Source organism: Notamacropus eugenii, chromosome 1 (assembly GCF_028372415.1).
Source record: "Notamacropus eugenii isolate mMacEug1 chromosome 1, mMacEug1.pri_v2, whole genome shotgun sequence".
Lineage (NCBI taxonomy): Eukaryota > Metazoa > Chordata > Mammalia > Diprotodontia > Macropodidae > Notamacropus > Notamacropus eugenii.
Window position 1 is genome coordinate 382,417,890 of NC_092872.1, and position 27,547 is coordinate 382,445,436.

Genomic DNA, 27,547 nt, shown 5'->3' on the forward strand with positions numbered 1-27,547 from the left:
TTAACACACACACGTACATATACACAAAACATGTGTTTATGATCCAGGCCTATGATTCCACTGACATAGGAGGTTCCTGGTAAGGAATCTTCCTTTTATTCATGCAGATTGACAACTGTTCTGCATCTTATAGTTTCAAAGGTTAAAAAAAAAATTCCGTCCAGGGTCAAAGTGGATCTTATATCTGTTATTATGCTATGCTGCTACTCATTAGCATACATAAACTGTATAAATCTAGAGATGGAAAGGACATCATAAAGCTCACAAGTTAAGAACTGGGAGGGACCTTGGAGATCATTCAACTCCTTGTATTTTATAGATGGGGAAACTGAAGCCTAGTATGGGAAAGAGACTTGCCCAACATCACATTGCCATGGATCTGATTCAACAGGAGGTGGAGGGATAGGAGAGTATAAGATATATCATATGAAAGATTCTGTTACAGCCAGTAACAGATAAACTCACTGAGAGTAGAGTTCGTTTCATTTCTATGTATATCCTCAGCACCTAGCACAATGGCTAGCATATACTAGGTACTTAATAAATGATTGCTGATTGACTGTTTGAAGACTATACACAATGAAAATCTATGGGTCGTGCTCATATTTGACAGGACAAAATTGCAATACTGAATGGAAGAATCTGGAAACCAATTTAAAGTTATCTATAATGGAATTCAACTTATACATGAAATATCCTGGAATGGTTCACACCATATTTATATAGGTAAAACAATTTATTAAAGTTGTACTTAAAAAGTAACCCCATCTAGTTTGTTGTTTGGAAGTTGAAAGGTAATAAATAACCATCTGTCTCTGGGAATCTGTCAGTGATTTCTTTTTAAAAATAGATCATCATTAGCAATTTACATAAATAAGGAAAGAGGCACATACTGACATAAAAGCTAAGCCAACATGACCTCTCTGACATTCAAAAGTAAGCCCAAGAAAGACTACGCTCCTACATTTCCTAGGTTTACTTTTCTTCCTGACATGTAATTAAGAGTAAGGGCTAAAGATGAAGTGAGTTTTTCATTTTTATGGCACCAGAAGCTAGTCCTCACCCACAGTAAGATTAATTTAAGTTCGAATGTAACACTCTATGAATCTCTCATCATGCTAAATGTTTCCTGGGAAGGAAAAGAGCATTTGGGGTATGGACTGTAATGATATTCAAGGCTTGGGTGACAAGGTATAATCATTAGAGTACATAATAAAGTCCAACAACCATCATATAACTGAATTTTTATTCTGGGAAGAAAAAAGTAGGTGACATTTCCAGATGAAACAATAGGATCTGGGCATACAAAATTAAATTCTTTTTCACTCATACAACAAAAGATCTGTGTGTGCTGCCTTTAGAGAAAAAGCTGTTTTCAAATATCCAGTTTTTTCTTTAGCAAGGATTTGTAGTGTTTGGACTGTATGCATCATGTCAAAGTGGAACAGATGTTTTTGGTTAAATATCATATTAGCAGAAGATGCTAACCTTTTCTCAAGAGCTATTTATCTTGGATCTTCTCCAAAAGTCTTCTTTCAAAGAATTTATTAATGCACATAACTATCTGCCATAGTGGAAAGAGGAACCGGACAGTCTTGGTCAAACAATGAAGGCAACAAATTTACTCTTTTAACCTGCTAGACTGCCTGGTTGTCTAGACTACAGAAATTTCTCATTACCCTCTCTTTTGCTTCTGCATCATCAGGACAAATAAGGCCTAAAAGTGGTCTGGCACTTTATAGCCACTGCGGGAAGCTCAAGGTCAAAACTTATTATCCTTAAACATTTCTTCACATTGGCTTCTGTAAATGAGGAATCCCCTCTCTTCTGCTAGTATGGAGCTCACTGTGACTGTGATGATTCAATATGGCTCTGAATGAGGGAGATTTCAAGCACCGGAAGAAGTAATTGAAAGGCATCTTGGACATATGAAGCACTGTTGGATGCCTGTTGAGATTGAAACAAAAAAGAAAAGATGATCACTTCAAAGAAAAAAATCCAAGAGTAGATTACTTTTGTACCTGGTGATTTAATTCACATCAATCTCATCTTTTTCAGTGAAATTAGCTTTATAAAGGAAAATAATAATTATATACTTCAAGAATGTTTTTACTTCTATGAGGTGTGTCTATCTTCCATCAATGCAAGTCACAACCCTTCCATATCTAAGTAGGCAGCTGTCATGAATTCAGCAATCAAAAAAAAATACAATTCATCACTTGGTAGCCAACCTTCCAGTAATGAATCTCTCCCAATTTAGCTGGGCTAGCTTTCAGATGAAACATGCCAATCTGTTGTTGGGCTGAACTTGAAGGCTTTTACACTTTGACAGGACATACCAGTGTTTGTGTTTTCTTCGTATAGTCCTTTAAGGACTCAAGATTGGGGAAGTGCAATGAAGAGGCCTCAGGGGAGGACTTTAATGGAACACTGTAATAATAAGAGTAGCATTAATGACAATAATAATATTGATTCATATTATAGAGTGCTTTGTGGTGACAAAATGACTGTCTACTATTACAGTATCCACATAGATTTGGAGCTTGAAGGAACTTCAGAGGTTCTCTAGTCCCACCTCATTATATGGAGGAGGAAACTAAGGGTTGAGGTCAAATGGCTTGTCCAAGGTCATACTGGTAAGAACTAGAGCCAGGATTCAAACCAAGGTCCTGTGACTCCAAAGTGAAGTGTTTTCACAGGCACTTTCAAATACTTTCATTTCATCCTCACAACTCTCAGGAAGCAGAGACTAGGTATCACAAATATTATTGTGACCACTCTGTAGATGAGAAAACTGAAGCTCAGAGAGTAAAAATGACTAGAGGTCCTCTAAGTCCAACCTCATATTTAACAGATGATGAATCTAAGAAAGAGAGAGGTAAATAGATGAATGGTTTCCATAAAAATTAGGCTTTTAATTTTAATTTAAAATTTTTTAATTTTAATAATTTACATTTTAACTGTTAAGTTACACAGCTGCGTTGGGAACTGTGTTAACAGTTAAAAGGTAAATCAGAAAGTCTTCTGATGAGCATTGCCAAACTGTGGCCATTTTCTGTTAAGAGTTTAAACCAATAATCAAGCACATTCTTTCCCAATCCAGACTCTGATTTTAAAACTTTAAGAAAATTAATTTCTTCTAAATTCTTTAAATATTGGGTCATACTGATTTATAAGCTACAGTTTCTAACAAGGAGAATATAAACCTTCCTGACATTTTGAGACAATATAATCTCAGGTGATGTTGTTTTAATTTCCTGAAGAATAGCATTTCCCAAAGAAATCTATCCACAGAACAATTTGGAGCCTGAAATAAACTTACAGAACCCATGAGTGCAGACTTCTAAGGTCACGACCAAGAGCTACTTGGGGCAGAATAGTAGAGGAAATTGTCTAGGACAGTGTATTAGCCTGGGCAAAATTATGACAGGGCCAATGTTTGTCTGAAAGAGGTCAGAGCTATAGCATTTTTCTCTTCTTTAGCTTCCCTCTTGTCTTTTGTGAGAAGGGCAGGAATATGTGTATGAAAGGACAGAGGAATGTAAAAAATCTGGGGCAGGAAGGTTGTTTGCATCACTCCTAGTGGACACCAACAGCAAGAGTGGGAAATCCCTCTGGCATGTATCTTTCCCCGTGAACACTAGGCTCCTGTGGGTTAGGGAGAGGAGGTAGGCCTAAGACAGGGCAGTAGTCCACCGAGTCAGTATTGATGAAATTCATATAGAAAAGGTCACTCTTCCTCTAAATTTAGTGGAAGGGATACTCCTTCTAAATGGTTATCATCAATACTTTCTCAAGTAACATGAAGTTCTACACAGGATTCCATATAGCACAGAATACACAGAACGGTTCTGAAGAACACAGTTGTAGGACACAGCACAGACATGGTCTTTAAAAAACAAGGCCCTTTTTTTTTTTTTTTTAGCAAGGGGATCCTGGAAAATTTTTGGAAAAAAAAATCCTTCTCATGAAACTTTATCCCCTTTGGAAGTTAGTCTATTTATGATTTTCTGCTCTAATAATGTTTACCAGCTGACTTCTAGGTAATGTTTCATTACTGGAGCAGCAAGATGATATCTTCCCCAACATATATACACTTTACATTGTATTTTCAACTTTATGCTTTTAATTAATATGCAGGAGACAGGTAAATAGATAGAGTGAATAAATAACTGAATCAACATCTATAAATTCACCTAAATTATTATCTGAGTATGAAAAAAAGCCACAAGGAAAGAATCAGAAAGTGCTTTTAAAGCAAAGACTTAAAGTTATGGGTTTTAAAAAAAATTAAAACTAACCTCTAGAAACACACCAGTTATTAGTGGATTAAGCACATCTGCCTTTTCTTTGACCTGAAAAAAATGTAAGAAAAATTAATTTTCATAGCACATAATTAAAGTAATAATGGCAGCTCCCTTTTCCATACTTTTTATAGTTCATAAGGTATTTTTCTCAAAACAACTCTGAAAGACAGGTAGTATAACTACTATTACTGCCATATTACAGAGGAAAGAATTAAGGCCCAGAGATGGAAAGTGACTTGTCAATGGTTAAAAAGCTGGTAAATAATAAAATTGGGACTCAAATTATGGTCTTCTGATTCCAAGTCTAATGCATTTCCTAGAATACTTTAGTGTCATCTCTAAAGGAAGTAAATTAAAATATGAAATATTGAAGAATACAATCAGTAACTTTTCAGATAGGCTGTTTGGAAAATTTTAGGATGAAAATGCTGCCCCCTAATTTTAAGCAAGTATTACAGTTGAGCTCCTTGTAAGGAAAAGACATGCTGAACACATGATTAACACACATCTAGAAACACTAGAAGAAATTCTGGAACATAAAATATAGAATGTTGGAGCTCAAGGACACCTTAAAACAGAGAAATTTTTTCCCCTCTTCCCAGTCCCCACACAATTGAAAAAAAAAGAAGAAAAACAAAACCCTTAAGACAAATATATGTAGTAACAGCCATAGTGTGCAAGGACTGCTTCTGATAGACTTAGCCCTTCACAGCAATCCAAGGACCTAAAACATTCCCAAAAGACTCTTGAAGCAAAATGCCATCCACACCCAGAGAAAGAACTATGGAATCAGAACACAGGATGAAGCAGACTATTTTCTCTTGTGTTATGTTTAGGTTTGGTTTTTCTCATGGTTTCTCCTATTAGTTTTAATTCTTCTATGCAACATGACTAATGTGAAAATGTGTTTAATACCATAAGTGTAGAACCCATATAAGATTGCATGCCATCTTGGGAAGGGAGGGAAGATAGTGGGGGAGAAAATTTAAAATGTATAGAAATGATTGTTGAAAACTGCAAACAAATTAAATTTTAAAAATAAAATAAAAAAAGACAAATATGTGTAATCAAGCAAAATAAATTCCCACGCTGGCCATATCCAAAAATATAGAATGTAAAAACTGGAAGGGTGCTTAAAACTTAGGACATGTAATATAGGAAACAAAGAACATTAGAGAGGTAATTTAGTAGTCCAATTCCATCATTTTCTAGAGGAAGAATCTGAGACTTAAAGAGATAAACACACAAATATCTTCTGCAAAGTTAAGATTTTAAATTTTTATTTTCACAATTTGCATTGTAACTATAGCACTTTCACTGGCTATTGATACTAGGCATGAATCAAATTCTAAGTATATGGAGGACTTTAAAAAAAATATAAGGGTCAGAGCCTGATACAAGATGCCAGAGTGACAAAATCAAAGAGGCCAAAACTCCTCACAAACCCCATGAAAAATAATAAGTAGAAACACCAAAAAAGAGACAAAACTATAAGAAAAATATAACCAAAATAAAAATGAACAAAGAAAAAAGAATGACACAATTTTAAAGCATTAAAGGACAACTGAATCAGATAATATACTAAAAACAAAAAAAATGAGAAATCAGAAAAGATATTTCAAGAGATGTTCTCAGATCAATAAATGTTGCATTCAAAGGAACCAAGTGAGAACTGGCAATGCAAAAGAAACAAAAATAAACATAAGACAATAAAAGAAGAGTGTAAAGAAAGCAAAGCAGAAAATAAAATTTGAGAATTAAAGATAAGCAAAAAAAAAAAAAGGAACAGAGAATAAAATTACTGACAATTAAAAACCTTAAAATATCCAAAGAAACAATAGCTGATTTACTATACTAGAAATGGAAAAATGCAAGGATCAAAGATCTTTCCCAGGTTCTAAGTTTTAGTTACAGACAGCAAAATATCTTCAAATATATACTGAATATATCAAGCAAAGACAGCAGAAGAATTATAAAAAAGTCAGACATTTCAATCCAATGAAAAGAAGTAATTCTTACCCCAACAGTTGTCAGGCATGTGGCAAACTCTTTAGACATTGAAGACAATTCTTTACACAATAAAACTGTCATTCTGAGGAAGTAAAAAGGAAAAATCAAGTGATTCCTATACTTATGGAATGCATTTTAAAACCTCAAAAAGAAAACAAATCATCTCCATGTGTGCCAAACGTGAACAATAAAAGTTTTTTAAGGAGACAGAATTGTCTAGCTCAAAAATCAAATATATGAGTCATTTCAAGATTTTGTTTTCTGAACTAAGTCTCTCTGTCTTGCCCAGATTGAACCCACCCCTAGGCTCAGTCTCATCTACTGATCTTCAGGGAAGGTTTGCCTTTCTCCATTTCCAACTTGGACAGGTCACCATTTCTTACGCAACCTGGTGGCCCCCACTCTAGGAAGGGTCTCACCATACTGGTGCCAGACTTAGTGTGAGCACCCACTGAAGCTCAGAAACTCCAATTCAAGCAATCCACCAGCCTCAGCCACCTCAGTAATAGGAATTATAGGCACACGTCACCATGTCTACCTCACAAACATATTTCCAAAGGGTGGCCTCCTGAAATTCAATTCAACAAATATATCTTAAGTAACTACTATATACAGTAAAAGTTTAGGACACATCAGCTAGGTTCTCCCTGCCACATAATAGACTTCCTATCTCATTTTCTTCTCTCCTCTCACCACCAAAATTAACAGATGACCTGGCCTCCAACTTCACCGAGAAGCTTGAAGTCATTTGGCTCAAGCAGCCTCACCCTTCCTTCTCTATTCCTTAAATGTCAATATATTCTCTCTCTCTCTCTCTTTCTTTGTTTTTCTCTCTCCATATCAAAGAATAGATATCCCTATTCATTACTAAGACTAATAATACCTCTACCTAAAGCCTTGATTCCATTCTCTCCTGCCTCTTCCAGGCCTTACCATTCATTGGTAAGCTTCTTTAAAAAGTTGTCTATACCCAATGCCTCCACTTTCTCCATGCACATGATTTTTAAATTTCCAGATCTGACTTCTCTTCTGACTTCTGGATCCACAATCTTCGGTTACTCATGTGCCTGACCTACCATAGCTTAAGCTCAAATGATATTCTAAAACTAATCTTCTTTTCCCTCCAAACATGTGCTCCTCTTTATGATTTCACCATTTCTATCCTTGACACCACTTCATCCAATTTCCAATATTCAAAATCTCAGAGTTATTTTTGACTCTTTGTTCCCCCTTACCTCTCATATTAAATCAAAGTCTTGATGATAACTACAATCCCATCCATCCCTATTCCTAGGCAGCACCCTAGTGCAGGCCCTCATTACCAAATGCCTTGACTTACATGACACCCTTTTTAGAGGGTTTCTAGCCTCTCCTCTATTCAAACCACTGTAAATACCATCTTTCATGCATAGGTCTGACGGTGTCACTTTCCCACTAAAAAAGGTTTTAGTGGCTCCCTATTGCCTACTGAATTTAAATGCCTTTGCCTTGCATTCAAGGCTACACTCCAGCCAAACTAAGCTACTTTTCTACCACAACCCCCAACTTGGCCTATACTCTCACATCTTTACGCCTTTCTTCAACCTGTACCTTATGCATTCCCTAGAACATGCTCCCTCCTTCCCTAACATCACAGGTTCAAGTTGACCAACATTTACTCAATAAATCAAAGCATTTATAAGGTTCCTGGAGTGTTCTTATGGGACTGGTCCCTATGTGACTGGAAGTGCACTAGGTGGGGGCAACACAAAAACTTGACAAGAGTTTTGATTTTACAAGGAATACTCATTATACTCACTGGGAAAGGGTTTTGCTTCTCTTTAGAGCACTTATCTCCTGTTTTTGACCATGTAGAATCAATGCTGCTGTTTTATGGAACATTTCAATGGAGTAGGCTGTCAGTTCTGCCAGGCTTTGAATGGCAAATGTATGAATATCCTGGGAGACAGAGAAAACCACTTATTTTCTGTAAGTAGGTCATTTTTCTCTATGAAAAATCAGCGATCTTTTCACTATGTGGTAAATAATTTGATATCCAACATCTTGAAACATAGTAAACATGTGAATAGAAGATGACCACAGAACATAGAACGTCAGAGCAGGAAAAGACCTTAAAATATAAAATGTAAGAGCTATTAGAGGACAGGGGTATAATTTAGCCTAATGCCTTCATTGCAGAGCTGATGATACTTGTCTAAAGCCACATAGCTAGTAAACAAAAATGTAATGCTCTTCTAAATCATTCTAAATCATTCCTTCTAAGTACAAAGCTAAATACAGTACTTACATTTCAAACATATACTAAAAGGGTTCTTTTCTGTCTTATTACTTACCTCTATTGTTTTTTTATCTTCTTGCTCTGGATTCTCCAGCTCTACCTGCTTGCTTTCTTCTTCTTCTTCTGTTAAAGGTTTGGAACTAGACATTCTGATCCACTCATGAACAGTATTTCTTGCCTACATATGTATTAAAAAAAAAAGATAAACGCCCATCAAACCCTTGAGTAGGCTTCCTGACTCAATAGCAGAACAAACTCATACCCATATAACAAAAAGGTTGAACTCAGTGATCTCTGACGTTCCCCTTTCAGTTCTAAATGACTATATAAAGCCACAAAGAAAGTCCACACCATGCCTGTGGTTACAGAACACATTTTTCATAGGCATTACGTGTTGGCATAAAGCCACCACCTTACAATAAAAACACTGTGGCCAAAAAATCTAGCCCAAGACAAATGATCAATTTTCTCATACTACTAATGCCACCCAGTGGCTTAAAACAGTATTGCCTGCTATTGCCTGTTGATAAGAACAGGAGAAATCCCTTCCAGAATCCTAGAATTGTAATTACCTTAGAAATTTTCAAGTATGAATCCCTCATTTTTTCAGATGAGGATACTAAGGCCCAGGAGGCACAAAGACTCATAGAAAGTATCACCTTTAGACCCCAGTTTTGGGGACTGTCTATCTAATATTCTTTCTACTACATATATGACCTCTCATATAAACTATACATAAGTACAATTAGTACTAGGTGAAGGGATAGGGACTGCACCATATTTCATTGAAATATGAAGGCTACCAATCTGGAAGCTCTCTCCACCTGATAAAGTAAACAAAAATTTTTATCAGTCAATCAACGAGCATTCTTTGAGATTTTGACCTTGGACCAGGTACAGTGCCACACACTGGATAGACAAAAAAAAGGCAAAAAACAATCTTTGTCCTCAGCATACATTCTAATGAAAGAAACAACATGTAAATAACTAAGTACATGCAAGATATGTATGAAATAGATGAAGGTAGCCTTAAACAGGAGGGCGTTAACAGCTAAGAACACTGAGAAAGGATTCTTGCAGAAAGTGGGATTTAAGCTGAGTCATGAAGGAAGCCAGGAAAAGTAAGAGACAGGGATGAGGGGACAGAGTATTCCAGGCATGGGTTATAACCAGTGCAAAAGGCATAGACATGGAAGATGGAATGTCAGGTTTGAGTAACTGTAAATAGGTTTGTGTAGCTATGCGTAGAGTGTAAGGAGAGTAATGTATAAGAAAGCTAGAAAGGGAGGAAGAGGCTAGATGACAAAGAGCTTTAAATGCTAGAGGAGTTCACATTTGATCCTGAGGGTGACTGGGAACCTTTGGACCTCACTGAGCAAAGGGAGAGAAAGTGGAGAACAGTTAGACCCTTATGCTTTAGAAAAATAATGCTGGCCACTTGTAATGTTAGCTGGATTAGGGGAAGGCTTGTTACACAATGCCAATTAAAGATCTTCCCCCACTCAGTAATAGGCTTGTGGTGGAGACCAATAAGGGAAGCTTGATTAGGGGAGGCTTGTATGGCAGGTAGGCCCACACCTTTTGTTAATTGCTAATGAGGTACTGGGTCATGGAGGGTAGTAATGCCCTCTGGCTCTGAAAAGTGTGTACATACAGAGGTGAGGTTTTGCTATGGGGACTTAGAAGAAAGTCCATGTGCCAGATGAGACTCTGGGAAGCCAGTTAGAAGCCCTGTCTGTTGGTCTTTACTCCTCTGTTTGTATTTTCTCTGTCGGTGAATGTTATTGAAGTAGATTGCTGACCCCTCAAAAGTTGCTTTCCTTAGAAAAGCAGATCTAAGAACCTGTGCAGCAGGTCATCCTGGATGTATGTGAGAAGGCTTGCTGCTACACCACTAAGTGAAGGATGGAGTGAAGTGGGGAGAGACCAGAGGCAGGCAGAACAGTTAGAAGGCTAATGAATTAACCCAGGCAAAAGGTGATGAGGACTGAAAATAAATAACAACATTTATATAGCACTCACTATGTTCCAGGTGCTATGCTAAGTGCCTTACAATTATTTTTTCATTTGATCCTCACAACAATCCTGGGAGATAAGTGCTACTGTTATCTCCAATTTTTGTAGATGAGGAAACCGAGGCAAACAGGGGTTAAATGACTGACTGTCCAGGGTCACACAGCTAGGAAGTCTGAAGATATGAACACAGGTTTTCCTGACTCCAGGCCCAAATGCTCTAACCACTGGGCCACCTAGCTGCTGTAGGGTTGTGGCTGAATGAAAACAAACTGGATATAGAAAAGAAATGTTGTGAAGACAGAATAAATCTTAAGACTTAATTTTTCAAAAGAAAAATAATAAAAAGTTCACATTTTTATAATGCTTCACAGTTTACATTAAGTACTTTACTCACAATAACCCTATGAAGGGAGAGGCTAAAGGATTTGTCTATGAAGAGCTAGATTTTAAGTCTCAGTGCCTGAACTCAAACCCTGGTCTTCTGACTCCCATCATCATGCTCTTTCTATCCTACTATGCTGCTTCTAAAAAAATTTTATAGAACAAGTAGCTTTTTAAAATGTTGTGTAAGTTTCTGAGCCCTTTCTTATTTTTTTTTTTTATTTTTTATTATTAAATTTATTTATTTAACTTTTAACATTCATTTTCACAAAATTTTGGGTTACAAATTTTCTCCCCTTTTATCCCCTCCCCCCCCAAACACCAAGCATTCTAATTGCCCCTATGACCAATCTGCTCTCTCTTCTATCATCCCTCTCTGCCCTTGTCTCCATCTTCTCTTTTGTCCTGTAGGGGCAGATAGCTTTCTATACCCCTTTACCTGTTTTTCTTATTTCCTAGTGGCAAGAACATTTGAGCCCTTTCTTTCTACCCTTTTGAGAACAAAGGGAAGTTAGTATAAAATACAGAGGGGGAGGGGGATCAATTAATAAAAAGCATGTGACACCTACCTGTGACACCTATGGACTACGATGGCTCTTACAAGGACAGCCCACAGATATCAACTAATTCAAATGCCAATGAAAACTGGCCTGCCTGCCATCATGAACATACTACAGTTTGAGTCCTTTCATAAACTATTCATCTATCTGTTAAGTACACTAAAAATAAGCCTTCTATATTATTACAAACTCTGAGCTCAGATTAAAAGCACCTCCAAATCCCAAAAACATGATGGCAGGAACCTCAGCAATCAGTCACAAAAACCAACAATTAGAAAATGGCTCACTACTAAGCCAATGAGGATGATGACAACATTTACATGATGCTTTAAGCAAAGCACTTTACATATGTTACCTGATTTGATCTTCACAAGTCTATGAGGTAGGTGCTATTATTAATCCTATTTTTGAGATGAGAAGTTAAATATATGACTTGCCCAGGGTCACACAGATAATAAGTATCTATGGCGGAATTCAAACTCAGGTCTTTCTGACTCCCAGTTCCATGTCATATCTACAATGGTTACCTAGTGCTACCATCTAACAATAACAATTATTTCTATAGCAATCTAAAGTTTTCAAAGCACTTCACATCTCATTTAAGCTTTCCAACAAACCCTTTGGAGTAGGAACTACAGGGTATTATTATTCTCAGATTACAAATGAGGAAATCGAGGCTCAAAAAAATGACCTGTCCATAGTCACACATCTAGTAAGGGTCATAGGAAGATCATCCTAACTTCAGTCTAAGTCCAGTCTTCTATCCTTTAGACATACTTCCTATTATTTTATTATTAGCAATAATAATAAAAAGAAGAGCTAAAATTTATATAACAACTTAAGGTTTACAAAGCACTTCACAAAAATATGATTTAAGTATGAGAAGGGAATGTAATAGGAGGTGTGGAAAGGGGGAAGCAGACAATGGCAAATTATATCACAGGAAGAAGTACAAAACTATAGTAGAGGGAAGGAGGGGAGGGAGATGAGCATTGTTTGAGAGGTACTCTCATCTGATTTGTTCAAAGGAGGGAACAATAATCTTAAGTAGATAAGCCTAACTAGCTCTATAGGTAGTAGGAGGGGAAGGGGGAAGAAAGGGGAGGGTGGCTAAAAGGGAGGAAAGAAGCAATAAGAGTAAAGGGGACTAAAAGGGAGGGGGGCTAAAAGAAGGAGGGGAAGGCTGCAGGAGGAGGGGGAGAAAAGTGAATACTATTGAGGAGGGGAAGGGAGACGGGAGAGCTAAAAGCACAAATGGTGGGAAAGAGGGTGGAGGGAAATGCACAGATTGTAATCATAACTGTGAATGTGAATGGAATGAACTCTCCCATAAAACGGAGACGGATAGCAGAATGGATTAAAAGCCATAATCCAACAATATGCTGCTTACAAGAAACACATTTGAAACGGGGGGATACACATAGGATAAAGGTCAAAGGATGGAGCAGAATATATTGTGCTTCAGCTCATGTAAGAAAGGCAGGAGTAGCAATCCTAATCTCAGACAAAGCAAAAGCAGAAATAGATCTAATCAAAAGGGATAAGGATGGAAACTATATCCTACTAAAAGGCACCATAGACAATGAAGCAATATCATTACTAAACATGTATGCTCCAAGTGGTATAGCATCCAGATTCTTAGAGGAGAGGTTACGGGAGCTGAAGGAAGAAATTGATAGCAAAACTATACTAGTGGGGGACCTCAACCTCCCCCTCTCTGAACTAGATAAATCCAACCTTAAAATAAACAAGAAAGAGGTTAAGGAGGTAAATAAAACTCTGGATAAGGTAGATATGATAGATCTTTGGAGAAAATTAAATGGGAATAGAAAGGAATATACCTTTTTCTCAGCGGTACATGGAACATTTACAAAAATTGACCATGTACTAGGACATAAAAATCTCACAATCCAGTGCAGAAAGGTAGAGATAATCAATGCATCCTTTTCAGATCATAATGCATTAAAAATTACATGTAATAAAAGGCCATGGAAAGAGAAACCAAAAATCAATTGGAAACTAAATAATCTAATTCTAAAGAAGGATTGGGTTAAAGAAGAAATCATAGAAACAATCAACAACTTCATTCAAGAGAATGACAATAGTGAGACAACGTACCAAAACTTATGGGACACTGCAAAAGCAGTTATTAGGGGAAGTTTTATATCTCTGAATGCTTACATAAATAAAATAGAGAAAGAGGAGATCAATGACTTAGGCTTGCAGTTGAAAAAGCTAGAAAAAGAACAAATTGAAAATCCCCAAGTAAATACCAAATTAGAAATACTGAAAACCAGAGGAGAGATTAATAAAATTGAAATAAAGAAAACTATTGAATTAATAAATAAAACCAATAGTTGGTTTTATGAAAAAACTAATAAAATTGATAAACCTTTGGTTAATCTGATCAAAAAAAAGAAAGAAGAAAACCAAATTACTAACATTAAAAATGAAAGGGGTGAACTCACCTCCAATGAGGAGGAAATTAAAACAATAATTAGAAACTACTTTGCCCAACTTTATGCCCACAAATTCGACAATCTAAACGAGATGGATGAATATTTTAAAAAATACAAATTGCCCAGATTAACAGAAGAGGAAGTTGAATACTTAAACAACCCCATCTCAGAAAAAGAAATTGAACAAGCCATCAATGAACTCCCTAGGAAAAAATCTCCAGGGCCAGATGGATTCACAAGTGAATTCTATCAAACATTTAAAGAACAGTTAATTCCAATACTACATACACTATTCTTGAAAATTGGGGAAGAAGGAGTCCTCCCAAATTCTTTCTATGATACAAATATGGTTTTGATACCCAAACCAGGAAGAGACAAAACAGAGAAAGAAAATTATAGACCAATTTCCCTAATGAATATAGATGCAAAAATTTTAAATAAGATTTTAGCAAAACGAATACAGCATCTTATCACGAGATTAATACATTATGATCAGGTAGGATTCATACCAGGACTACAGGGCTGGTTCAATATTAGGAAAACTATTAGCATTATCGATCACATCAACAACAAAGCTAACAAAAACCACATGATTATCTCAATAGATGCAGAAAAAGCTTTTGACAAAATACAACATCCATTCCTACTAAAAACATTGGAGAACGTAGGAATAAAGGGAACTTTCCATAAAATAATAAGCAGTATCTATCTAAAACCTTCAGCAAGCATTATATGCAATGGGGATAAGCTAGATGCATGCCCAATAAGATCAGGGGTGAAACAAGGTTGTCCATTATCACCACTATTATTCAATATGGTACTAGAAATGTTAGCTGTAGCAATTAGACAAGATAAAGATATTCAAGGAATTAGAATAGCCAAAGAAGAAACTAAGTTATCACTCTTTGCAGATGATATGATGATTTACCTAGGGAATCCCAGAGATTCAAGTAAAAAATTACTTGAATTAATAAACAATTTTGGCAAAGTTGCAGGGTACAAAATAAACCCACACAAATCCTCTGCATTCCTATATATTAGCAACAAAGTTCAACAGCAAGAGATAGAAAGAGAAATCCCATTTAAAGTTAGGGTAGACAGTATAAAATACTTAGGAGTCTACCTGCCAAAACAAACACAGGGACTATATGAACACAATTACAAGACACTTTTTGCACAAATAAAGTCAGATTTAAGTAAGTGGAAAAACATTAGTTGCTCATGGGTAGGCCGTGCTAATATAATAAAAATGACAATTCTACCCAAATTAATATACTTATTTAGTGCCATACCAATTAAACTATCAGACAATTACTTTCTAGAGCTGGATAAAATAATATCAAAATTCATTTGGAAAAACAAAAGGTCCAGAATATCAAAGGGACTAATGAAAAGAAATGCTTGGGAAGGTGGCCTAGCGCTACCAGACCTTAAACTGTACTATAAAGCAGCAATTATCAAAACCACTTGGTATTGGCTAAGAAACAGAGAGGTAGACAAGTGGAATAGACTTGGCACTCAAGCTGCAGTAGGCAAGGAATATAGCAACCTTCTGTTTGATAAACCCAAGGACCCCAGCTTCTGGGATAAGAACTCATTGTTTGACAAAAATTGCTGGGAAAACTGGATAACAGTGTGGCGGAAATTAGGCATAGACCCATACCTGACACCGTACACAAGAATAAAGTCCAAATGGGTACATGATTTAGGTATAAAGATTGATACCATGAATAAACTGGAGAAGCAAGGAAGAGTGTATTTATCAGATCTATGGAGAAGGGAAGAATTCTTTACTAAAGGAGAGATAGAATGCATTATGAAATGCAAAATGGATAACTTTGAGTACATTAAACTGAGAAGTTTTTGCACAACCAAACCCAATGCAACCAAAATCCGGAGGGATGTAGTAAATTGGGAAAAAATTTTTACAGCTAAGCTCGGGGATAAAGGCCTCATTTCTAGAATATATAGAGAACTGACTCAACTGTATAATCATACAAGTCATTCCCCAATTGATAAATGGTCAAAGGATATGAACAGGCAATTTTCAGAGGAAGAAATTAAAGCTATCTATAATCATATGAAAAAATGCTCTAAATCACTATTGGTTAGAGAGATGCAAATCAAAACAACTCTGAGGTACCACATCACACCTATAAGATTGGCAAACATGACAGAACAAGAAAATGATAAATGCTGGAGAGGATGTGGGAGAGTTGGAACACTAATTCATTGTTGGTGGAGCTGTGAGCGCATCCAACCATTCTGGAGAGCAATTTGGAACTATGCCCAAAGGGCTACAAAAATGTGCATACCCTTTGACCCAGCAATATCGCTACTAGGACTATATCCCCAAGAGATCATAAAAATGGGAAAGGGTCCCACATGTACAAAAATATTTATAGCAGCACTCTATGTAGTTGCCAAAAACTGGAAGTCAAGGGGATGTCCATCAATTGGGGAATGGCTGAATAAATTATGGTATATGAATGTAATGGAGTACTATTGTGCCATAAGAAATGATGAACAAGAAGACTTCAGAGAGGCCTGGAAGGACTTATATGACCTGATGCTGAGTGAAAGGAGCAGAACCAGGAGAACTTTATGCACAGCAACAACCACAGTGTGTGAGAGTTTTTTCTGGTAGACTTAGATTTTTGTAATAACACAAGAACTTCTGAAAAAAAAAAAAATCCCAATGGTGGACCTCAAGGCAAAATGCCTTCCACACTCAGAGAGAGAAATATGGAAGTCACTCACATAATGTAGCAGATCATGTTTGTGTATGTGTATCTGTTTGTGTATCATGTTCTGATTTGTTATACGGATTCTTTCATTTATCTTAGTCTGACTACATAGCATGACTATAGTGAAAATATACTCAATAGGAAAGTATATGTAGAATCTATACAGAATTGTATGCAGTCGTGGGGAGGGAGGGAGGTAGTGGGGGGTGGGTGGGGAGGGATAAAATCGCAATTGTATGGCAGTGATTGTTAAACATTAAAAAAATAAAAATTAAAAAAAAAAAAAAAAAACAAAGCACTTCACATATATAACCTCATTTATTCTTGTAACTCTGTGAGGTGGGTATTATTATCATCTCTATTTTACAAATGAAGAAACTGATGCTGAGAAAGGATAAGTAACGTACTGGTATCACATAACAAGTATGTATCTGGAGCAGGATTTGAATCCAGGTGTGTTGCCTCCAAGTCTAGTTTTCTATGCATTACTCCACATTGCCTCAATTGTAATAATACTTGACATTTGCACAATGCTCTATACTTTTCTTTTTTTCTTTATCTTTTGAGATTGGGTCTCCCTATCCCACCCAGGCTGGAAGTGTAAGCAGCCCCTCAGAGACCTGATCCCACTGTTCACTGGCACAGGAGCCTGGACCCAGGCTGGTTCTCCTTTCTTGGGCAGCCTGATGGCTCCCTGCTCCCAGGGCTCACCATTATAGTGCAGGCACCTGATGGGCTGATTTGGCTCACTGCAGCTCAGAACTCCAGAGCTCAAGTGATCTACCAGCCTCAGCCTCCCCAGGAGCAGGGATTATGGGTGTGTGCTGCCTCACCCAGAGAGCTATACTGTTCAAAGTTCTTTCATACACTTTATCTCATTTGATCCTCACAACATCTCTGAGAGACAGAAGGCATGGATTACTAAATTTATTTCCTAGCTAAGAAAACAATCTCAGAGAAGCTAAGTAATCAGCTCAATGTTACAAGACAGGAATTATTATCCTCATTTTATAGATAAGAACTGAGTTTCACAGAGGCAAAGAAAGCTACCAGAGGTCATACAATTTATGTGAATTATCCACAGTCATACTGCTTGCAAAAAGCAGAGCAAGGACACAAACCCAAATTCCCCTAAAAAAGTTATCTCCCAGTCCAGTGCTCCTACCTTTCTTAGACAATGTGTTGTTCTATAATGCCCTCTAGGTCTTTGACTAGGCAGAGACTATTCCTGATGCTGATTTTTAACATCCAGTCACAAGCAACTTGTCAAGAGCAATTCCTGCTATGTACTGCAGAAGGCAGCTCAAGGACTGGATGTTTAGTATGGTTGCTGCATTTTAATTTTCTTGAGGGGTGGGGAAGTTGCAATTTTATTTTAAGTAAACATCCCTTTGCATTAAAATAATAATACTTGGACTACCAGAAAGCTGATGTGAATAAAGAGCTGGCCTTGAAGGCAGGATGGCCTTGGAGGCAGGAAGACCAGAGTACAAGTCTTATCTGTGACATATACTAGATGAGCAATCTTGGGCAAGTTATGTAACCTCAAAGTGTTCTAGGTTACTCTCTAAGTCTGTGGTTGCAGAGAAGAGGCCAACTGAACTGGTAAAGGTTTCCTCATCTGAGAATTGCCTATACCAATGAAATCACAAGCAAAATCCCTATCTCCCTAATACTGGAATATCTACTTTACAGGATTGTGATGAAGAAAGCACTACATAAAAGTGAAGTAACAGAAGTGATGATAAGGATAATAACCATCATTTATTAAGTGCCCACCATATGCAGCGCACTGTGCTAATCAGTGGGTGAATAAAAAGAAAAATATTATGGAATGTACTAGATAGGAAACAAAATAATAAACCCTTAATCTTTGTGATGTCTACCAGAAGTTTAGAATCATCTGTTCAAAATCTTGTATGTCTGTCCTATTCATACTTAGAAAAAAAATGACCAGGATGAAGTGACTCACTTTGGTCAGTTTGTCAGGTCTGGTGGAAACATGCAGCTGGGAAAACAGCTCTGTTATCTCTGGAGAGAAATCTTCATCTTCTGAAAGACAAATAATGACACTGAAAACACTACATAGACCAGTAACACATGTCAGCAACAATTACCATACATTATGCCCAGGGTATGCAGCTTGTGTGCAGTCCAGAGGGCACTGTGAAGCCACTGTTTCTATCAAAGGAGAATGTGTGTTCTCCCAAAGCTCACAATCTGTAACAGGTCATCAGGCCCATCACAAAAGAGCACGAGATGCACATAACTGAAATGCAAACAGGAAGTCACCTGGAATGCCTACTCTGTTCCTCTCTGCCCATCCAAAAGCATTTATCTTTCAAAGTCCTTCTCTGATCATCTTTAGCACTGACAGTCTACCCCAATGTTTCCCAAATTCATTTGGGATTCTTTGGAGTTTGAAATATATTGGCAAAACCTATAAATGCTGGTTCAGGGATATGGAAAACTTGGATAAAGGGAAATTTTGAAGCAAAGTAAAGGAAATTATATGAGGAACTGGAAAGAGTGTTGGATTTCAAGTTAAGAGAACATAGGTCCAAAGCCCATATCTGTCACGTGTAATCTACAGGACCTTGCACCTCAGTCTCTGAATCTATGAATGGACTAGACAACCTCTCAGGCACCTTTGAGCTCTAAATGTATGATTCAAGTCCAGCATTGCTTTCCCTGATATCAAGGATTAAGGAATAGGACTGAGGATGCTAACGGAAACTGAAACCTACAAAAGCAGTGAACACTTAGCTCCCCTGTGGTGAACACTGTGGTCCCTGATGGCCTCAGTGCTACTTCTCTACCCCACTGAGATGGCTTTGTAAGGGAGGGGTCCACAAACATCACAGTAGCATACTCAATCAAAGCTTATCACAAAAATCCCATATCTACCATTTCAGAATCTTGATTTTCAGTAGACAGGTAAGGGAGCTAATTAGAGATATAAATCCTGCACATCTGTTTAGAAAATTCCTTTGAGCACTTTAAACAGTTTAAAGATTATAGTTTCTTATTACTTATGCAAGGGCAGATGTCGACTAGATGAAACAAAAATTGTTAGTGGCATCCTGTACCAATAACTTAAATGAAGTTTACAAAAAAAAATGGAGATTATCACAGTATGGTTAATATCAATGGGGTTATCACTCAGTGACTTAGGGTAACTCAAATCAGATTTAGGGGCACACTATACAACCATTTAAAAGTGAAATCTTTATTAGTTCCCAAAAACTGTGTCAAGAACAATAGCTAGCTCTGTAAATCTGTTTCAAAATAACTGCTTTCTAATCATGTCAAGCATGATTATATACATTTATGTACAGCAACACTTATTCATCTTGTTCTCAGGCATAACCAAGAACTTCATAGGAAAACCCATGGATAGCTAAAGTACAGTTGAATACCCTTTATGTATAGCAGCGATCTTCACCATATTTTAGGTCCCCAGAGCCTGAGTAAGAAGTGACAACACAGTCTCTGAAGAAGGGTCTACTAACCTCAAGTTTCTCTGGGTGGTAAAATGAAATATAAGAATGTAGTGCACTGTTATGCATCAAATAAATGCTTTAAAATATTTGTTAAGTTGAATAAGACATGCCCTCAAGAAGCTGGTGGTGTACTATACAGTAGTACATTGTCTAAAAGAGGCAGCAGAGTTTAGTGCAAAGAGTGATTACATTAAGATGCTGAATATGCAAGGCTGGGATCTAGATCCTGGTCCAACAACAACCCTACCAAAGTGAAGACTACTAGTAAAATCCAGTCTGAACAGTCAGTTGGTATTGTGTTCTATCTTATCTATAACTTTAAGCATTGACAAAAATTCACAGGAAAGTGCAAGGGGGAAAATGGTTATTATGACAAATAGGAGGACTTTAGAAAAACCTGGAAAGATTTACACGAATTGATGCTGAGTGAAGTGAGCAGAACCAGGACATTATACACAGTAAGAGTCACAGTGTACAAAGACTGTGTCTGATAGACTTAGCCCTTCACAGCAATGCAAGGACCTAAAACATTTCCAAAGGACTCATGATGCAAAATGCCTTCTACAGCCAGAGAAAGCACTATAGTCAAAACACAGAATGAAGCAGACTATTCTCTTTTGTTATGTTTTGTTTTGGTTTGGTTTTCCTTATGGTTTCTTCCATTCATTTTAGTTCTTCTATGCAACATGACTAATGTGAAATTGTGTTAACAACAATTTTTGTGTAGAACCCATATAAGATTACATGCTGTCTTGGAGCAGGAGCAGGGAGAAAGGGGAAGAAAATTTAAAACTTATAGAAGTGATTGTTGAAAACTTAAAACAAATTAATTAATTAATTATTAATTAATTATTAAAAAAAAGAAAAATGGTTATTATGAGATATATGCACTTTGGAAAGGTTGCCCATGGAACCCTGAATGTTTGTGAACCCTGAATGTTCACAAACTTAACTCAGCTGGTTCACATCAGAGTTGAAGAGCTGAATGATACTAACTAAACTCATCAAAGATTGACTGATAAACCAGAATGTCAACTTGCTATATTACAGTAGGAAATATGATTTCATTGTAAGGACCAGAATATTTAACCCAGAGTAGGTGAGATTAACTCCAGTGGTCTAGAATTCTAAATTCAGATTTTCTCAATGGTAATTATACTTTAGTACCAAATAAGTGAATTTGTATATTACCCTTTTTTTCATCTTCTTCTTCATCACTGAACTCAGCTAATGAAAAAGCTTCTTTGAGTTGCTCCAATTCAAGTTTTAGATTCTCTAGTTCTTCACCAGACAAAGAGTTAGTGAGGGATTTCACCTGGTTACAAACAAGATATTCACAAAATATACATAAACATAAAAAAAACTGAAATTGGATAAAGAATTCCAATGAAATTCTTACTGATAAGGAAATTTTACAGATAAGAAAAGTATTATATAACCATTTTACAGATTAAGGGGCTAAAGATCAATTGTGCAGTAACAGCAACAGTTCATTGGTCAACAATAGTTGTGTTTACCGAAGTTTAAGGATGGAAGGTTGGCTGGCCCTTTCAGAAGATAGGGAGATAACATGTATACATATTTCTTTGTTTGTTTTGTTAGTATGAGGCTTTTCAACTATATGCAGTAAATTCAATTATAGCCTAGATCAGAGAAGTCTAGAAAATTTTTAGTGCCTAATAACTGTTTTAGAAATACATGTGAAATAATACTGAATCAATTAATAACAAAGCAGCTCATTTTATGGAAACAGCAGGTCAAGGTAAAGGAAAAAATAACAATTAGGCTATTGAGATCTCTGTTCCCAGGACCACTGAGAGACAACACTTCAGTTGTTCTATTTCAAATATAAGGTTCAGATATTGTTTCACGAATTTTCACTGGTTGTCCTCCAAGTGTGGAATTCTCTTCCTCCTTGCCTCTGATTTCTGGCTGCTTTCAAGTCTCAGTTAAAATTCCATCTTCTGCAAGAAAGCCTTTCTTAATCTCCTTTAAAGCTTGTGACTCCTTCTCTGTGATTATCTCTGTATATATCTTGTTCATATATAGATGTTTGCATGTTTCCTCTCCCCATTGGATTGTGAGTTTCTTGAGGACAGAGACTGTTTTTGCCCTTTCTTTGTATCCCTAGTGTTTAGCACAGTGCCTGGCATGTGGTAGTGGTCATTATTTACTGACATGATTTAAGAAATCTAGAGCTCCATCCTTGAAATGCCTTCCCTTCCTCATTGAAGACTGACTTCCAGTTTCATTTGTGCCTTACAACTTGGGTCAAACAAAAACCAAGTTCCTTCAAAAGTTAACAAATCCAAAACCTGAATGTAGTAATTTCTAATCATGTTCTGCCTCACGTTTTTTAAACTACCTCAGCCCTGTAGTTCCCACAGTCAGTTAATAGTCAAAACCATAATATTTTCAATAGGTCCCAACTATTTTTTTCTTTCTATCTACTTAAATATGGGTCTGTGAGTTTGACAATGGTACTCACTTGCAGACCCTGGGTTATGTCCCCACAGCCCCAGACTACATGACCTATCTCTCTTCTCTCCACATTCCTCACCATGACACTCCATCACCCAACTTCCACATTAACTGTGGCTTTTATATCTATTAAATGTGTGCATTTCAATGTACTACCATGGTGTAGTTCTTGAAAACTATGCCATTGGTGTGCATGCTCTATAGCTACTATTTAACTGGAAAGCTTTAAGTACAGCCCTGGCAACAGATTGCTAGAATCAACCAAAGTATGGACAGATGCCTCACCTAAAGATTGGTTGCATGAGGATGATATTTTTTAAGCCACAGAAATTAATGAAGACTGTCTACGTATGGAGTATGGAGGTGTCATAATGCACCATACTGAAAAAGTCAGAGTATCCAAAAAAAAATCACTGGAGTATACAAAATTATTTTTCAGTTTATATTATACAGTTAACCCCTCTTCAAAGAGATCTCATTTAAAGAGTGAGCTACCTACTTTGAGGAGCATTCTCTATTCAAACTATTACAGTACCTTTATTTCACTCTCTCGAGAAAGCATCTCCAAAGCTTCTAGATGTGAAAGGCCTTGAAATTCATCAAAGAGTAATCCATAATGAGCTTTCTTGTCCGTATCCATGGTAACCTCATTGGTTGTCCTCAGCTCTTCCTTATCTTTTGCCTCTCGCAAAACCTGAAAAGAAATAGGGGTATTAAGCATGCACAATGGTAGCTCAAGGGTGACTTCTAAAAGCAGAGGAAATAGAAGCCAAGATAGGCAGGAAGAGTATTAACAGTACAAAGCACTAACCTTTTAATTCATGGAACATTGAAGATGGAAAGACTGTAGAAATGGTCACAAGTATTTTGACAATGAACAGCAAAATGAATACTTGAGAAACCAGATATTTTTCAGGAAAATGGCTTTAACATGAACCTAAAGTACACATACACCTCAAAGTGTAGAATGTACTAATAAAATAGAAATATGCAAGGGCAAAAACTGAAAAGAAAAATAAGAACCAGCCCCATTTCAGACCATTAGCTCTCTAACCATAGATTTACAGAATCTCAGCACTGTAAGAGACCTCAGAGATTATTTAGTCCAACACTCTCCCACCTCCAGGAAAAAGTAGGAATCAAAAGATCTTAGATTTAGAGTTAGAAGGGACCTTACAGGTAATCTAGTCCAATCTCCTCATTTTACAGATGAGGAAACTGAGTGCCTAGAGAGGTTAAGTGATTTGCCCAAGGTTACACAGGTATGAAGTGCACTATATGAATACCAGCTATTATTAAATCATCATATAAACAAATTATCACTAGTTCATTTTTATATTTTATCATTACTATATTAATAATACCTTCATTTGTTGTTAGAAAGTGAACACTGACTGCTATGTGAATCAGTGGAAATAGTACCCACACTGATGAAATCAGAATACTAAGGTACTAAGATTATATCAGTTTTGGTTGCCTAGAGAAATAGTGACTAAAAACAAGTCAAAAAGAAAAATCAGAAGGGCCAAAGATTTCTACTACAGGTAACGATAGAAATCACAATGGGAAAAGAAAAAATTACAGAACATGTAGTACCTGAGATAATGTAGAAGTTCGGTTCATTAAGCCCTTGGTTTTTTTAAATCCAGGATCACCTTCAGCTATCACATCCATTGTTTTTTTCCCAATGAACTCCAAAGCATCTAAGCCTCCACTAATAACGCTCTTTCCCTGGAAAAAAAAAGATGTACAGATCTCAGTACGGCATTAGGAAAATGAATCTGTATCTACTAATTGTATAAATGTAGACAAAATCTACCCACATCTAGTAATGTCATGCTTCTTCTACAAGACTTGTTTAAATGCTAAAATCAGTATGTTGATGATAATCATGAAAACATTAGCTCATATTTTTATAATGTATTTTCTCTTCACAGTACTTTGTTCACAACACTCCTACGTAGTGCAAAGAAGAGATGAGGAAAATGATGTTCAGGAAAGGGATGGAAGGAATCCTGTTCTGCTTCTGGGATCTGAGCCACATCACTGTTGCTGTTGGCTTCTGAACTTCCTTCTTTCTCAGTGCACAGCACCTCCCTATCCAAGTGTGTGCACATCCCTTTCTCTATCTGCCCTGGACCTGAGTCTCAGATCTCAGTTCTAGCATCAAGCCCAGCCTGCAGAAGAACCACCAGGACAGGAATCCCAGACCAAAGGGGACAATGAAGTTGTCGCTGAACCAGCAGAACTTCCTATCTGGCAGATGATGGCTAATTCTATTAGCACTCTACTGTTGTTCTAACCAAAACTCAGGTCAAGAACTTACAGAACTCATACCAGGGGGTAGGAATCAGATTTTACCCTGTATCAGACCACTTTGGGGGCAATGAAAGCTTGCAGGTCCCTAGCTTGAGCTGAGGCTGAGATCCTGGAATAACAAAACACTCAATACTGCCAAGAAAGCAGCTATAGCACCCCAGACATTTCCTCCAGAAGTGAGGCAGAATCCAGTCCTAATACGAAATCTCAAGTCAGGAAGAAGCCTGGACTAATGGGTTCTGAAAACAAGCAAAAAAAAAAAAAAAACCAAACCATAAAAATTATTAAGATGGCAGAGATGAATAAGACACAAATAATGAAGAAAAGAATGATTCCAGAACATTTATAAGTAATGCCTCAGGTAAAACCACAGCTTGAATACAAACTCAACTAGAATTCCAGAAGATGAAGCAAGAATTTTTTTTTTAAAAGTTTAAAAGACATTTGTTTATAAATGAAATAAGAACACTTGAGGAAAAAACTGGAAAAGAAATGAGAGCTATGGAAGAAAGAATTGGAAACATAATTAACAGCTTGACACAAGCAGTACAAAACCTTGCCCAAGCAACAAATTTTCTGAAAATTAGAACAGACCAAAAAGAAAGCAAGGATTCTATGAGACAAAAAGAAATATTAAAATACAGTCAAAAGGCTGGGGGGGAAAAGCAAAGTATCTCATAGCAAAAACAACTGATCTGAAAAAGAGATCAAGGAGAAAAAAATTTTAAAATTATTGACTACCTGAACACTATGTCCAAAAAAGAAGTCTAGACATTCTATTTCAAGAAGTCTAAGACTGTCCAGATCTCTTAAAACCAAAGAGCAAATTGAAAATAGAAAGAATCCATCAGTCACTTCCTAAAAGAAACCCCAAAATAAAAACTCCTAGAAACATCATAGCCAAAATCCAGAGTTTTCATGTCAAAGATAAAATACTTCAAAGCAACCAGAAAGAATTCAAGCACTGCAGACCCATACTCAGGATTACACAGGATTTAGAGCAGTGGATAAAGGAGTGGTGAACCTGGAATATGATATTCCAGGAGACAAGGGATATGGGCTTACAGTCAAGAATAGCTTACCCAGCAAAACTGAGTAAAATGCTAAAAGTGGGGAAATGAACCTTTAATGAAACACAGGGCTTCCAAGCATTTCTTATGAAAAGACAACAGTTGCATAGAAACTTTAAAGTTCAAAGGAGTAAAGAGAATCATGAAAAGGTAAACACGAGCAAACAAAGATAAAGGACTAAGCAAGGAAAAACTGCTTACATTCAATTACGGGATGATACATTTTTCCTCTCTGAATTCTATCTTTGTCAAGAATCCCAGAGAGAGTCTAATTAGACTAGGCCTGGGAATGGTTCTGTTATATCCTGATGATCTTAAGGGAAGAATGGAAAGAGAGGGGAAGAGGAATATTGTGGGGGAGGAGAGAAGGAAGGTTAGGGGAATTATCTCACATAATTAGGGTGCACAAGTAGACAGCTATACAAAGAGGAGTGGATGGGGAACAGCTGAAACTTCAACTCCACTCTCATATGAACTGACTAAAAGAAGGTATAATACAGAAGGAGGAAGAGAGGAGGGGAGGGAGAGAGAGGGAGGGACAGTTTGGTATAGAAATATTTCATTTAACATGGAAACAGAAGAGAAAGGGGAGAAGGGGGTAGGGGGAGGGCAGATTTAGAGTCCTAAACAAAACAAACTCTAAGGGTACAAAAAAACATTTAAAGCTCTATTGAGGTAACAGAGAATGGGAATCGGGTGGGGGAGTATTAATTGGGGAATGGATGAGCAAGTATAAAATATGATGCAATACTACTGCATTGTAAAAAATGATGAAAGGGATGGTATCAGAGAAACATGGAAAGATTTGTATGAGCTCATGCTGAATGAAGTGAAGAGAAACAATATATACAATGACAGCAATATAGCAAAGGCAAACTACTTTTTTCTTTATTTTTTTATTGCATCTTAACTTCCAAATTGTCTCCTTCCTTCCCCACCATGCACGAGAGAAGTCCACCACTTGAGGTAGATTTATAAATATATGTAAAACCATACTATGCACACTTCTATTTATCAGTTCTTTCTCTGGAGAAAGCATTTTCCTTTAAAGATTCTTTATAGCTGATCTGAGTATTTATAGTATTCAGAATAATTTGGCTGTTCACAATTATTCTTCAAACAATATTGCTGCTATCATATACAACATTCCCTTGGTATTCCTCACTTTGCTATTTATTATTTCATACATGACTTTCTCTGTTTTTCTAAAATCAACCCATTCATCATTTCTTACAGTACAATCACATGCCACAACTTGTTTAGCCACTCCCCAATGGATGGGCATCCCTTCATTTTCCAGTTCTTTGCCACCACAAAGAGCTGCTTATTTAAAGAAACACTTCTATATATTAACACATGGATTATTTATCAGCAATATTGTATTGTTATTAAAAGTGAGCTTTGTGTTAATATACA

The 27,547-nt window shown here is 36.8% G+C and overlaps 1 protein-coding gene across 4 annotated transcripts in view; it reads right to left on the reverse strand.

Moving 5' to 3' along the window:
- Positions 1–1,232: 1,232 nt before the first annotated feature.
- FAM114A2 (family with sequence similarity 114 member A2) overlaps positions 1,233–27,547 on the reverse strand; it is a 33,899-nt gene continuing 7,584 nt past the window's right edge. For all 4 annotated transcript variants that reach the window (XM_072630791.1, XM_072630790.1, XM_072630793.1 and 1 more), the window contains 9 exons: positions 24,339–24,473; positions 23,278–23,436; positions 21,453–21,576; positions 18,731–18,810; positions 8,651–8,773; positions 8,116–8,255; positions 6,327–6,399; positions 4,302–4,355; positions 1,233–1,947 (listed from right to left, as the gene is read on the reverse strand). In XM_072630791.1, the coding sequence (XP_072486892.1) occupies positions 1,843–1,947; positions 4,302–4,355; positions 6,327–6,399; positions 8,116–8,255; positions 8,651–8,773; positions 18,731–18,810; positions 21,453–21,576; positions 23,278–23,436; positions 24,339–24,473 (993 nt within the window). In that variant the 3' untranslated portion in view covers positions 1,233–1,842. The remainder of the gene's footprint in view (positions 1,948–4,301; positions 4,356–6,326; positions 6,400–8,115; positions 8,256–8,650; positions 8,774–18,730; positions 18,811–21,452; positions 21,577–23,277; positions 23,437–24,338; positions 24,474–27,547) is intronic.